The sequence below is a fragment of the Lytechinus pictus genome, chromosome 3 (genome assembly GCF_037042905.1).
Source record: "Lytechinus pictus isolate F3 Inbred chromosome 3, Lp3.0, whole genome shotgun sequence".
In the NCBI taxonomy this organism is placed as follows: domain Eukaryota; kingdom Metazoa; phylum Echinodermata; class Echinoidea; order Temnopleuroida; family Toxopneustidae; genus Lytechinus; species Lytechinus pictus.
Window position 1 is genome coordinate 63,445,516 of NC_087247.1, and position 14,249 is coordinate 63,459,764.

Sequence of the window (14,249 nt, forward strand, 5' to 3'; positions counted from 1 at the left end):
ACAGAGTTCTTTCTTGAACAAAATATTTATTGAATAGTTCAATGTGAATATCACAAAACATCAAATTTACAGAAAGATACACAAATTAAAATAATTCGAATAGAAAATATAGCATTGCTGGTTCATGAATTATATTACAAGCTAACAATTCTTAAATCATAATTATTGATACATCCTATATTAAATTTTAAACAGAAAAGTTTACAATTCTATCTAAACTAACCTTTGATACTTACATGAAAAAAATTAAAATTTAATGCTCAAATTAAATATTTCATGCATATTTCATTTTAAAGGAGAATGAAACCCTTAAAACCAATTGAATTGTAATGAGACAGACAAAGCAAGAAAAAAAAGTAGGTGAAAGTTTTGAGAAAAACTATACTGATAATAGAAAGTTATGAGCATTTCAATGTTGAAATCAAGAATTCAATTGAGATCCTCTCATTGGCTGTATGAACAAATATGTGATGTCAATAATGAAGAACTTCCCCATTACTTTTATTTCACTAAAAAGTCTATTTTATCAAGTTTTTTTGTAGATCAGCTATTCTTTCTGTAGAAAGACATGAAATACAGGTTTCACAAAACATGCGGATGAAGAGTGTACTGTACAAATGGGGGGGGAGGGGGGGGTGATCCATCAAAAATCTTGGTTGCATTGTCAAAGGAGGGGGGGGGTCTCCCAACTCCATTTCCCATAGCATTAACATTCTCAACATTCAAATGCTCATAACTTTATTTTTTTGTCCATTTTTTTCTTAACATTCATTCTTCATATTCTTTGATTTTTTGTTTCCATAAAAGTCAACTTGTTCCAAGGATTTCATTTCCATTTAAAGACACAAATGAACCATAATCATGCCTGAATATTTGAAAAAATAAATAAGTAAATGAATAAATAAATGCACGTTAGTCATTAAATATAAGAGTTAAAAATCATTCATTCTGCTTTACCCGCTATACCAGACGATATCAATAGAATCACTTGTTAATTGCTGAATTGGACAGAAGAATTATCAAACCTTATCAGGGTGATTTCCTGTACAAATGCACCCTCTGCACTCTTCTAATGCTAGTAAGGTGAATTGATATTGACAATATGCAGTTAGCCTTCCTTGCATATGCACATGGTCATCTAGAAAGGGCTTGCCCAAAATTATGATAAATGCTAGGTAATCTAGGCTAGTAGTCATATGGTACTGATAATAAACATCTCTAACACCATGCATTCAATATTCATTGTGAACAGGTAAAGTATACTTGTATGAATGTTACATTTATCATATAAAAGCATTATGTGTACATACAAAAATGGAGGTATTAATACATGTAGAGTACCACAAAGACACATGCCACCATGATTTTCAGTTTCCCTAATGTATATTCTTTCTCCATGGGAGCATGGGTCATTCATTACAGAGAACTTCTAAAGCAAATCGATCAATACTAATTAATCAGTTAATCAATAGATAACAATGTATAACAAGAGACCAATTAGTGTTAAAAATCTCCAGCAAAACAGCGAGTTCAAGGCTCGAAAAATAATATAATAGATTTTTAAACAAACTTTGCATACTTTTATAAAAGCCAATTTAACATGCAAATAATCAATGAATGCTCTAGTCTCCAACTTGTTTCTTGCAAATAGGCAGGGCATCAATATGTAGAATATATGTGTGTTTATCCAGAGATAAGAGTTTTAGCAATGAAACCAAATATTCTAGAAGCACCATAAACAATCAATTAGTATCTTCTCTTAGACTAAGATAAATAAGTTACAAAAGTTTGTTACAGACCAAAGTTCAAAACCTGATTTGTATGATGTTAACGAAATGCAAATCTTGCAAAAGGGAAGATTGTGCAGTACTTATCGGTATGTATATAGATGTACCCTCCATACGTGTAGCTGCTATGCTGCTCCTCTGAGTATCAATCAACATGGTTTGTAAATGATATGATGCAAATTATGCTTGCTATCATGCTTTTCATTTTTTTCAGTACATGGAGAAAAGACAAAGTTAAAAGATGTACGTAAAGGCTTCTGCATCTATCATCAATATCAATATTTTATTGTATAGTTTGATACAGAAAACCATTATTTACCAAACAGGCAGACCTGTTACAATAGATGATTCCACCACATAACCTATGGGATGCACAATCAAGAGTATGAAATTGTGTATATATTTTCACATTCAATAGATATCAAACTGCAACTTTCTTATTCACATTATATAAATGTATTTGCATTTGGGATGCATTTAAATACTTCACTACTGCACCTTATTTATTTAACAGAAGCAAATATCATCATGTTCAAATTCTATTTCCAACACACCAAATATGGGATGCAAAAACAATTTTAAATGGAGTTAATAACCAATATATTACCTGTGTTTAACCATAGTTCTATTAGTCTTGCTGCTCCAACAAAAAGTAAAAAGAAATAGGTGTACAAATCAGACACATGTATGCCAATTACAATGATCTGAAAATGTTCGTAACAAAATTCTTTAAAAAAAAATTATTGATGGTAGATCATTTTACAAACCTATTTTCAACACCATTAAAAAAAAAATATCACCTCTTCCCTACAATTGACACTAATTAATAATTATTTAAAAATCACTAGAGACTGTCCTAGAATTTTCAGTACAAAATGGATAACTTTTAAGACGTCTTGACCAAGGCAACATATCAAACCTGATTCAATTTATGTTCATATTAATAATCTTTATCTCAAGCTTAAAAGGCAAATCAATGCTGCCAAGAGGCTTGAGATTTAAATGTGACTTGAAGTATAAATGCAAGAGACAATGTGAATTTGGTATTAAATTTGCAATATCATTGATGATTATATAGGATCAAACACCGTAGTACAGCACACATGAGCAGGAGCAATCCAATGTGGGCTTATATTACCTCATATATTGGAAGTGAAATTCTACTTCAGTAGATTTGTCAAGGGCTACAAAACTATATTAAATCAAAATTATTAATAGCTGACACATCTACATACTTTGATAAACACAAGTTAAAATATGTCATCAACAGGATAGCCTAATCACATAAAACTTAATCATTAATGTACTTGTAACTAATCATCTGTACTAATTTTCATGGAAACCTTCACTTTGCTTGTCTGTTGAGAAATGTTCCCATGGTAGTAATCATTGATGTAAAAATCTCTATTGAATGGTGATTTTCATGCAATGGGGTCCAGAGGCTTATTCAATAAAAAAATCTTATGATTATGATAACTTGCCATTATGGTAACTACCACGCTAGCAGAGCTCAGCAGCTAATCAACATCATGATTTCCATGTCAGTTACAATTATGGAAAATTTGCCATTGTAATACGATTTTAAGAAACATATCCTTCAACTTCAATTATTGAATGTACTGCATAATTTGACAAAACTAATCCTGGAAAATGCATGCTTCCTTGCATTAAACCAAACTGGAAAAGACCAAGTAATCTAGATAAGTTGGAATCCAAAGTAGATCCTTCAAAAAAGGTAGTTTCATCAAAAACAATTTATTTAATGTGAAATGGTTTAGTAAAAGAAAAAAATGAGCATGCCCTCATGACACACTAGCACTGTTTTATGGTTCTTGTTTTCAATTAGCATAACTATTCATTTTTTTAAATTTCCCAAAAGAGCTATCTATAATGATTTGTCTTACATGTAAATCACAATCACCATGTAAACTACACTGGCATTTTAGTTTAAATGATGAAATACAAATAAAATATACATGAATTAAGAGTGCAGTTAGTAAAAATTATATCCATCTTTCAATAAGATAAACATTCAAAGAGTAGATGCAAATAAATAATTCATAAAATACAGTTCATACTAGTATTTAGTTATTTTCATAAATGTGAGTGTTACAATGTCATTGGTTTAAAACAAAATCTATAAAAGATAAATAGAAACATCCTCTACGATGAAATAGTATAATAAATAATAGGTTCTGATATTTGTTTGATATATCATACTCAATACATTTCCTTTATTCACACTTTAAAATGTGTACATGTATTTGAAGAAAAAAAAGTTATACACCTGTGTTTACTTTTTAATTAGAAATAATGCATTTTTAGTGTTAGTACATTTTTTTAGGTCAAGTCCACCCAAACAAAAAGTTGATTTATTAAACAGAAAGAAATCAAACAAGCATAATGCTGAAAATTCCATCAAAGAAGGATGTATAATTAGGAAGTTACTAGAATTGAAATTCATCTTAATTTCACAAAACAGCTACATGCTAAACAGTCATTTCATGTAAATAGACAAATTTCAAGTTGAACCAATCAATAAAGAATATTTATTTACATGTAGGCTAGGTACATGTCCAAAAGGTGTAAATCTGATTTTTCACTGCCTTTCACCTACAAATGACCAAGATACACGATCCTAAAGAGATTTTCAAAATTGCGTGAAAAAGTATGTCTTTTTGTAACTTATATAATGACACTAATAAAAACATGTTCTGTTGTCTGTAAATTCACCATTTTTGTATTCTGTCAAATCTCATAGCCATTTTAAATTATCACTTTATTTTTTGCACTTTTTTAAACTGAGATTGACAATATTTCAAGTTAAAAACACCCTCGAAAATGTGTGTTGCGAGTCACAAAAATGCATCCATAGTTCAGTTTGTTTAAAAAGTATTAGGCAGTAGTCCTGTATAGTTGATAAAAAGTAAGGAGCATATAGTTCTAAATCAAACCAGCAAAGAAGATTGCAAACTGGATACCCCTTCATTATGAAAAAACACCCTAAAGTGCTGTTACATTAAGGTTTTTTAAAGGTTATGTCACTCGAGTCAAATATCACAACAAGTGGAACGCCTCTGGCAGTCTCGCCTGCATTACGCAATTTAATATAGCAGCAGTGCTAACTTTGAAAACTACTATAAAATAATCATTCACAAAAACATCATTCATATAATGACATAATACCACGTTCATTGACCATAAATGACATTTGAACGGAGACTTAAGACTGTCAACTACACCCATGTCCACATTTCATTCACTCTATCCATAAACTTTCAAAGTTATGATGGCACTTCATCAATTACCCCAACATGGCCTAAGTTTATTGACCTTAACTGACCTTTGACTTGGTTTTGTGACCTGAAACTCACAGGGGATGTTCAGTGATGCTTGATTACTCTTATATCCCAAGTTTTATGAACTAGATCCATAAACTTTCAGAGTTAGGATGGTAATTCAACAAATACCCCCAACACGGCCAAAGTTCATTGACCTTTAATGACCTTTGACCATGTGACCTGAAACTCGTACAGGATGTTCAGTGATACTTTATTACTCTTATGTCCAAGTTTTATGAACTAGATCCATAAACTTTCAGAGTTAGGATGGTAATTTAACATATACCCCCAACAAGGCCAAAGTTCATTGACCTTAAATGACCATTGACCATGGTCATGTGACCTGAAACTCGCACAGGATATTCAGTGGTACTTGATTAACCTAATGTCCAAGTTTCATGAACTAAATCCATAAATTTTCAAAGTTATGATAGTAATTCAACAAATACCCCCAACTTGACCAAAGTTCATTGACCCTAAATGACCTTTGACCTTGGTCACGTGACCTGAAACTCGAGCAGGATGTTTACTAATACTTGATTAACCTTATGCCCAAGTTTCATGAACTAGGTCCATATACTTTCTAAGTTATGATGTCATTTAAAAAACTTAACCTTCGGTTAAGATTTCGAAAATAATTTTCCCAACATGGTCTAAGTTCATTGACCCTAAATGACCTTTGACCTTGGTCATGTGACCTGAAACTCAGGCAGGATGTTCAGTAATACTTGATTAACCTTATGTCCAAGTTTCATGAACTAGGTCCATATACTTTCTAAGTTATGATGTCATTTCAAAAACTTAACCTTAGGTTAAGATTTGATGTTGACGCCGCCGCCGCCGCCGCCGCCGTCGGAAAAGCGGCGCCTATAGTCTCGCTCTGCTATGCAGGCGAGACAAAAAAGGGCAATATTTTTTGGGAAAAGGATAATGATTGTGAATTTTTAGGCAGATGTCAATTATTTAGGCTTGAATGATTACTTTTATTTAGAAAAACGATGTTAAATGTTATTAATAACAAATATGGGATTACAATATGTAGTCCCACATGTAAAATTTTATGTAAGAAGATGTATCAGAGCATGATTTTGAAATTCCTGTTTTAAAGATAAAGGGATACAAATGACCATAAATGTTCTGTTTGAATCAAATTTTGCCAATTTTACTGTACGAAATCATGATGATTTGTTCAATTTCTAGTCCAAAATGATACTTGTCACGCGAGTCACACTCCTGTGTCACAGGATTCACATTTTCAAATGGCAATCGACTCAAAACAATAAGTCAGGCGTCATTGAATTTTTAAGTTTAACATAATATTTCCAGCTGTTTAAAAATACTCTCCAGAAAATTTTATCAAAATCTGGTATCTTCTTAGGAAATTACAAACAAATACAGTAAGGTAAGGAATTGTCAATAGTGTCGCGTCACGCGAGTCACAACAAACAAATTGAAATATCTCCGACAAAAATGATAAATTCAAAATGTTTGTTGGACAATGTGTATCATCAATACTTTGATTGAAATGAATAGGAACAACAAGTCTGCAATATATGATTTTCAAGTAACTAATCTTAAGAAGTTGAAATTTTGTGTAAATGTCACGCGAGTCACAATGGAATGGCTGTAAACATGAGTAATACACAAATGAGACAGCTGATGATATCACACATTCAGTGTTTATTTCATATCTTAATATATGAATTATAGAACAATTCAATTACTGGAGATTTGACAATGATAGGGAAATTCTTTATAGAAGCACAACTGTTTACAAAAATGGTAATTCCTCATGTTCAGGAATGAATTGTAATGTTTTTAACACCATAATGGGGGAAACATTAAAATAGTTCATGTTTCATATTATCAAATGCAAAATAGAGAGTGGATGATGTCATCAGATCTCATTTGCATACCAACTAGGATGTGCATATAAATTGTTTGTGAAATAAGGCAAAACTTAAATGAAAATTTTCAGCTTTATGCTTGTTTGTATTTTATTACTTTTTATCAAAATCAACTTCTTGAGGACTTGGTCTTTTTGTAGATCATAAATGCTAACATGCTTTTGAGTATTAAAGTAATCATATATCACATAGGATAAATGACCAAGATGAATAATCAATTAATGATCCATGCATGTACATATGCTAGAACCTTACACAATATGCTAAGAGAAGTTCGTAGCACATAGGCCAAGTTTGATGAAGGCCAGAGAGGCCCATGCAGGGATGCAAGATGGGGTAAGGAAGGGTGAAGGGACCAAAGGCTTAGTATGGGTAAGAAGAGGGATGGGGGATCAAAGAAGAGGGAGAGAGGAAAAAGGAGGTACTGACCCCATATTGTACCGCCACCCTAGATGTTGACAAACAAACGGTGAATGGAAAGAACGAAGAAAGCACATGGAACAATCATTTTTTAGAAAGAATGCATAGCGATAGTGAAGAAATTGCATTAAGAGATAACAGAGCACATAAGAAATACAGTTGCAACTGCCATGAATTTTATAAGGTGAACATTTCAAAAGATAAAAATTATTCACAATTTTGGAAACATAAAATTACAATTTCTTTCTTTCTGTTCACACAGTACATTCAAGGAAAAAAAATTTGCACAATTTGTAACCAGGGTGACTAAAAACAATGATAAAGGGGGGGGGGGGTTCAGCACTGCAATTTTTCAGATATATTTTTCAGAAATCTTTTAAATCTGTTAAAATAAATGTACACTGAGACATTATTGACATCTCTCTATACAAAGAAATGCTACTATCAAGCATTTTGTTGTACATGAACTACATGGCTTTAATCTGAATGTAACCACCATTTACCAAGAAATACTGTAATAATCATACTGAATACCATTCATCAGCTTCATCTGGATGACTTACAGGAATGTCAAACTACACTTTCATTGACATACATGTATGGATGATCTATTAGGATTTCTATTTATGACTCATATTTACCACATCAAATAACTTAACAATCTATTAATGAAATCATTAAAAAAAATCCTTTTACCCAGGCATAGTATGCATATTATGCATTGAGTCTTATCAAACCATAAAATGTAAACTACAGTGTCCCTGAGGGAAAAAGAAGAAAACTGAAGTCTTTCAGTACTTGTAAATAGGTTGATTCCTTCATTAATGTTTTCAACAATTTATAAGAAACCTAATTGCTCAAACGAAGTAAATCGTTATTGTTTTTTGTCATTCTGCGATAATAGTGTAGAGTGATACTTTTCTTTCATTTGTGGAAGTATACATGTATATCAACATCGGGCAGTTAAAACCTTGTTCCTCAAAATAACTTTATAAAATATAGGAGAGCTCGGTAAAAACTTATTTTAGAGTTATGACTTCTTTTGCCTCAAAAGAGTTCTCTGCATGAATAAGGACAGCTTTCAAACAATATGAGGTTGCCATAATTGACATAATTCTAAATATATAGCTTTTTCACAGCTGCTCTCAATTGTTTTTAAAAATTAAAGATGCAAGGTTTAAATGCCCCAACCACAAATTTCTTCAATGATTTGTCAACAGACTTTTATTCGCTACTTTTCAGGGACACTGTGTATATGGCACATCCATTGAAATATATATTTCCATTAAACAAAACCAAGCTTGAATCTATTTGATGTACTAAAATGATAGCTTTGCCTTTAATTGCTATGTAAATGCTGAAGCAATTTATATAGACACTGACATTGCTTTGAGAGAAGAAATAAACATGCATTTTAAGAGGATTGTTACCTTATTCTTGTTTTGGTCAAATCTGGAATGGCAAGGCAAGGCAAAGAAAACAAAGCAAGGAAAGGAAGAAAAGTGTTTGATTAATTTCAAATGACATAAGGATTTTACACCACAACCATAGTCAACGAAATGTTTGCTGCTTCATAGATCTATGCAGGTATTTCTAATGAACATAACAAAAAGAAATGGAGCATTTGTCTGTTTTGTTTATGTTTTTTTAATGATAATATCTGAATTGGTTCTTGGAAAATTGCCCTGGAATAGTTGTCCTGTCACTATCTAGTGCTCATTTTTTTTTTTTTTTTTTTTTTTGGGGGGGGACTATTATTTACTATGATACATACATACACAATGTGCACAAATTATTAGGAAATCTAATTATCTTATCACCACACATAATAAATGATTGCTCAGGGTATGTATAAACTTGAAAGACTTAAGACTTCTCATTTTGAAAGTCTATTTGTTTCCGAAGTAAGGAATTGTTTTTCAGGATTTTTCAAAGAAACAAAAAGGTCAAGCACTTTTCAAAGCTTGTACATACCCACTACAAATGTTTATTTAATTAATTTGTTTTGAAGGACACACATTCCAATAAATATGCAATGGAAAATAGACTTATTGGTGATCATGCATGAAAAAGTTACAGTTCAAGAAACACACATTAGAAATACGTTGGGGCAGTTAATCATTATTATCTATAAAATTCATGACAAAAAGGTACAAAACTTCAAAGTGAATGAAACTCCAGATATACAATTTGGTGATAACTATATACTTATTAAAAACTGAAGGACTTTGTTATTGAACAGTGTGTTATCTACATAGAAGGTAGAAAAGGGTTGGTGTTAAAATATTTTTTTCTTACAGAGGAGGCTACTCAAAGAAGATGTCTTCTCTGTGTATTGAAAGCAGATGAATTAAAATAATTTAGTTTTACATTACATAGGGATAACATATATGTTTGTAAGTTATATATTAGGTCTGTCATACTATACATGAAGATATACCATATCAATGGAAAAGAGAGAGCTGTCTGATGAAATGAGTCAAAGTAGTTTTATTGAATGAGAGCTTCAGAGATTTGTTGTTTTCCAATTATTACAAGGTATTTGAGCTCATGGTATAGGAAGATGGATTAATGTATATTATACACATAAAATTAATCTATACTGTTGAAGCATTTTTTCGCTGTTATGGTTTTTCATCATCATCATCATCATAATCATCACCATAACTACCTTTATAATCATCATCCCCATCACCACAATTATTTGTCACTATCAGACCAACCACACCCCCCCCCCATCAATTCCATCCTTCAGCATTCAAATCACATCCCTATTTGCTTTGTAAATACTGACCTTTTGACCTCTTCAGGAACATAGACATACTCCATGGAAACCAATGATTTCAGCTCAGTCAGAGACTTGACAAATTTAAGCTTGTTGCTGAACTTGTGACTGTTCAAAGACATTGAATGAATGAAATACAGCTTTTACAGGTATGTTTATCTACATATCTTAGGCCTAAAACTGAGGGAAGTTGAAATTCAATCTTTTACATTGTTTTATACTTGATTAATTCAGGTGATATTAAAATGCAATTTAAAATTCTATTCTTAAAAGGAGTTAGGCAATTAAAGAAAAATAAAAATATGAATACAATAGACATCATTGGTAACTTACTGTTATACAAATAATGAATGTTTATGAGTGCAATGGACAGAATACTTCAGAGGTGAAAGATGAAATGATCCATTCAACGAGGCTATGCCTTGTTGAATGGAACATACATTTAATCTTTCACCGAATTAAATATTGTGTCCATTGCACGGATGATAAGAACATTCATTATTTGGTTTATATGACACCTAAAATAGATTATTTTTCATATGAAATTCATGAATTTTGATGCAATATATGCTCATGCGGTGCGAGCTCGGTCTGTTGATTGTCGCGTACAGTATACATCATGCGCGCTGCCCTGCAGTCTATGCTTGCATATGCCTGCAGCAGTCTCGGTGCGCGCGTGCAATGGACAAAATCGTATGGATCCGAAATTGCACGATGAATGGATCCAAAATTGCACGGTTGATGACGTCATTGTAAAATGGGCTGAATGATTGATATCAAACAACCAATCAAATGACAAGGATCTATCTAGGTGTCATATAAAAGCAATTATGCACTCTGCAAGTTTACACAATTATTATCACAAAAAAATCAAGACCATACCTAATGAAAGGTTTAGTGAGTTGAACGATAGCCTTGAGCCATGTTGTTGGATGCACCAGATACAACCCCTTCAGGCTCTTCCTCAGTCTATATGTTCAATAAGACAAACAAAAACACAATGTTATAACAGTGAATATCACAAACTACTTTGCGCACATGATAAGAATCAAACTGGAAGACAGGGCATTTTATGGTGCATCAGGAGAGGAAGGTTAATAATTGTATGTCTACAAATTTGTCATCAAATTAATTTGTTCTTTATTATTATATTTTTTTTCTGATTTTCATTATATCATCCAATTGCTAAGTATGTAAGGCTACATTTGTACATTCATTCTAAAATCTTTGCATTTTGAAGGCCCTTCCTACTCTCTATTGCTGAGAATAAATCAATTAACCAGTATCAATTAGGTGAGTAATAAAATATGTATTTATATTCATTTCAGTCTCAACAGTGCCATCTAGATATAAAGAAATTATCTACCAATGTCTATACTGGAGTGGATTATAATACACTCAGCCTGATGAAGGTCTCGTTGATGTGACTTAATTAGCAAACAAGGATAAACAACTATACCTAAAATCTAAAAACTAGATATCCCACATTCATTTTCATAAAAGCAACAAGAGTTTAAAACCCCAACGTAGGTTTTATTTATCAAGAGTATATTGCCAATGAGTAAAGCCAAAAAAAATGATTAACTGCATCAAATTATTAAGTATGCACTCATACTTGAAGAACCAAGGAAGGGTTTTGAATGTCTTATGTGGCTTCACAAAAATGGGTTCAGAAGACAAATCATTACTAAAACACAATAATAACAAGTGGAATGCCTCTGGCCGTCTCACCTGCATCACGCGATTCAATATAGCAGCAGTGCTGATTTTGAAAACTACTATAACTCGCACAAGATGTTCAGTGATACTTGGTTACTCTTATTTCCACGTTTTATGAACTAGACCAATACACTTATAGAGATATGATGGCAATTCAACAAATACCCCCAATGTGGCCAAAGTTCTTTGACCTTACATGACCTTTGACCTTGATCATGTGACATGAAACTCGCACAGGATGTTCAGTGATACTTGATTACTATTATGTCCAAGTTTTATGAACTAGACCAACACACTTTCAAATTTATGGCTGTAATTCAACAAATACCCCAATTTGGCCAAAGTTCATTGACCCTAAATGACCTTTGACCTTGATCATGTGACCTGAAAATTGCACAGGATGTTCAGTAATACTTGATTACTATTATGTCCAAGTTTCATGAATCAGATCCATAAACTTTCAAAGTTATGATGGTAATTCAACAGATACCCCCAATTCGGCCAAAGTTCATTGACCCTAAATGACCTTTGACCTTGGTCATGTGACGTGAAACTCATGCAGGATGTTCAGTGATACTTGATTAACCTTATGTATAAGTTTCATGAACTAGGTCCATATATTTTCTAAGTTATGATGACATTTCAAAAACTTAACCTTAGGTTAAGATTTTGATGTTGATTCCCCCAACATGGTCTAAGTTCATTGACCCTAAATGACCTTTGACCTTGGTCATATGACATGAAACTCAGGCAGGATGTTCAGTAATACTTGATTAACCTTATGGCCAAGTTTTATGAACTAGGTCCATATACTTTCTAAGTTATGCTGTCATTTCAAAAACTTAACCTCAGGTTAAGATTTGGTGTTGACGCCGCCGCCGCCGCCGCCGTCGCCGTCGGAAAAGCGGCGCCTATAGTCTCACTCTGCTATGCAGGTGAGACAAAAACTACTTTATAGATGATGATCAATAAAACATGGAATGAGAGAGACAAAGGAGAAACATAAATTGTTTCAAAGGGTACAAAGAAATTGAAGAAGTAAACGATGAAGAAAGAGATAATTATAATGAAAAGTAAACCCCAATTTCCAGTTTCATTGTTTTTCTTGATATAAAAAGGTTCAAGTAATAAACTTATTTTATTTCTTTCTCATTCTACCCACTTATTTTTCCCTTTCAGAGCACCAATATACTTCATTGTCATTGCAAGCAAGTATTATCATTATCTTTGTTATTGACTTGAGTGACTCTGATGAGGCTCTACATACTTTCTATCAATCATCTGGTAACACTTTCTCATCCATCCTAGAGAAGGTATCTTAGCACGAGATGCAGAACCATGGAAATAGATGATGATGTATTCCTGAGCCACTAGTAGTTCCAATGTGCTTACAACATAGAGGAAGAGATTGTTCATGATGTAGGTATAATCCTTCTTAGATTTCTCAGGTAGGTAGCATGAAGCAAAGACAATGATGGCATTCAGACCTTCACCGTAGTAACCTATCATAGAGCAAGAAAATGATTTTATTTTAAGTATTGTATAAAAATTGAGGCAGTAACCTTATTATGTTTTGTTATTTGATAAATTGAAACACATCTGAAACAAATGTGTTTCCATTGTAAAACAACTATGAGCTTACACTAATGGTTGATGCAAAGAATTAAATGTATCTCGTAAATGTAATAATTGCACCTGAAATTTGGATACCAACTTGAAGGTTTATTTGCATTTCTGTTAATGATTTCAAAAGCCATGTACAAGTCTATTTGAAGTTCAAGTATAGAACTGAATGCAGCATCATACAGATGTATACCAACACTAATCACAATATTCAAGATGATAATCTCTATAATGAGTTCTACAAAGCTTTTCTAAAGCATCATATTCCTTTTGTCACACCATCCAATACACATGACATGAAACTGCTGTCTGTTTTCAAGCTTCTTCTGTATATTAATACATCATTTGCATAATGTCCACTATTTTGTTTGAATGGCTTATCTTTGTACAGAATGAACAAGAAATGATACTAGGAACCTGGTTCATTTGTAAAATGGACTCACCTCCATGAGATAATACTTTCTTGTATGGATTGATTGCCTTCATATCAATAGTATAGTCTTTGCCTCCTAGGTTAACCTTTCTCCATCTCCATCTATCTTCATGCTCTTCCCTGGCAGTGTACTCTTCAATTGGTTCTGCTTTGTTCATTGGTGTATCATCTACATAAGACAAAAGAAAATTTGATTTGGTAAGACCATGTATTATTCTGTGCCTGTATTATAGG

The 14,249-nt window shown here is 32.5% G+C and overlaps 1 protein-coding gene across 2 annotated transcripts in view; it reads right to left on the bottom strand.

Annotated features, from left to right (window-relative positions):
* The window catches only part of LOC129255418 (uncharacterized), a 43,266-nt gene that overhangs the window by 3,507 nt on the left and 25,510 nt on the right, over nucleotides 1-14,249 (bottom strand). Inside the window, exons 8-13 of one of the 2 annotated variants that reach the window (XM_054893771.2) lie at nucleotides 14,026-14,184; nucleotides 13,227-13,461; nucleotides 11,123-11,209; nucleotides 10,250-10,348; nucleotides 8,886-8,907; nucleotides 7,465-7,483 (exon numbers count right to left, since the gene is read on the bottom strand). In XM_054893771.2, coding sequence (XP_054749746.2) covers nucleotides 7,465-7,483; nucleotides 8,886-8,907; nucleotides 10,250-10,348; nucleotides 11,123-11,209; nucleotides 13,227-13,461; nucleotides 14,026-14,184 — 621 coding nt within the window. The remainder of the gene's footprint in view (nucleotides 1-7,464; nucleotides 7,484-8,885; nucleotides 8,908-10,249; nucleotides 10,349-11,122; nucleotides 11,210-13,226; nucleotides 13,462-14,025; nucleotides 14,185-14,249) is intronic. The other variant, XM_064097549.1, reaches the window with a different exon arrangement.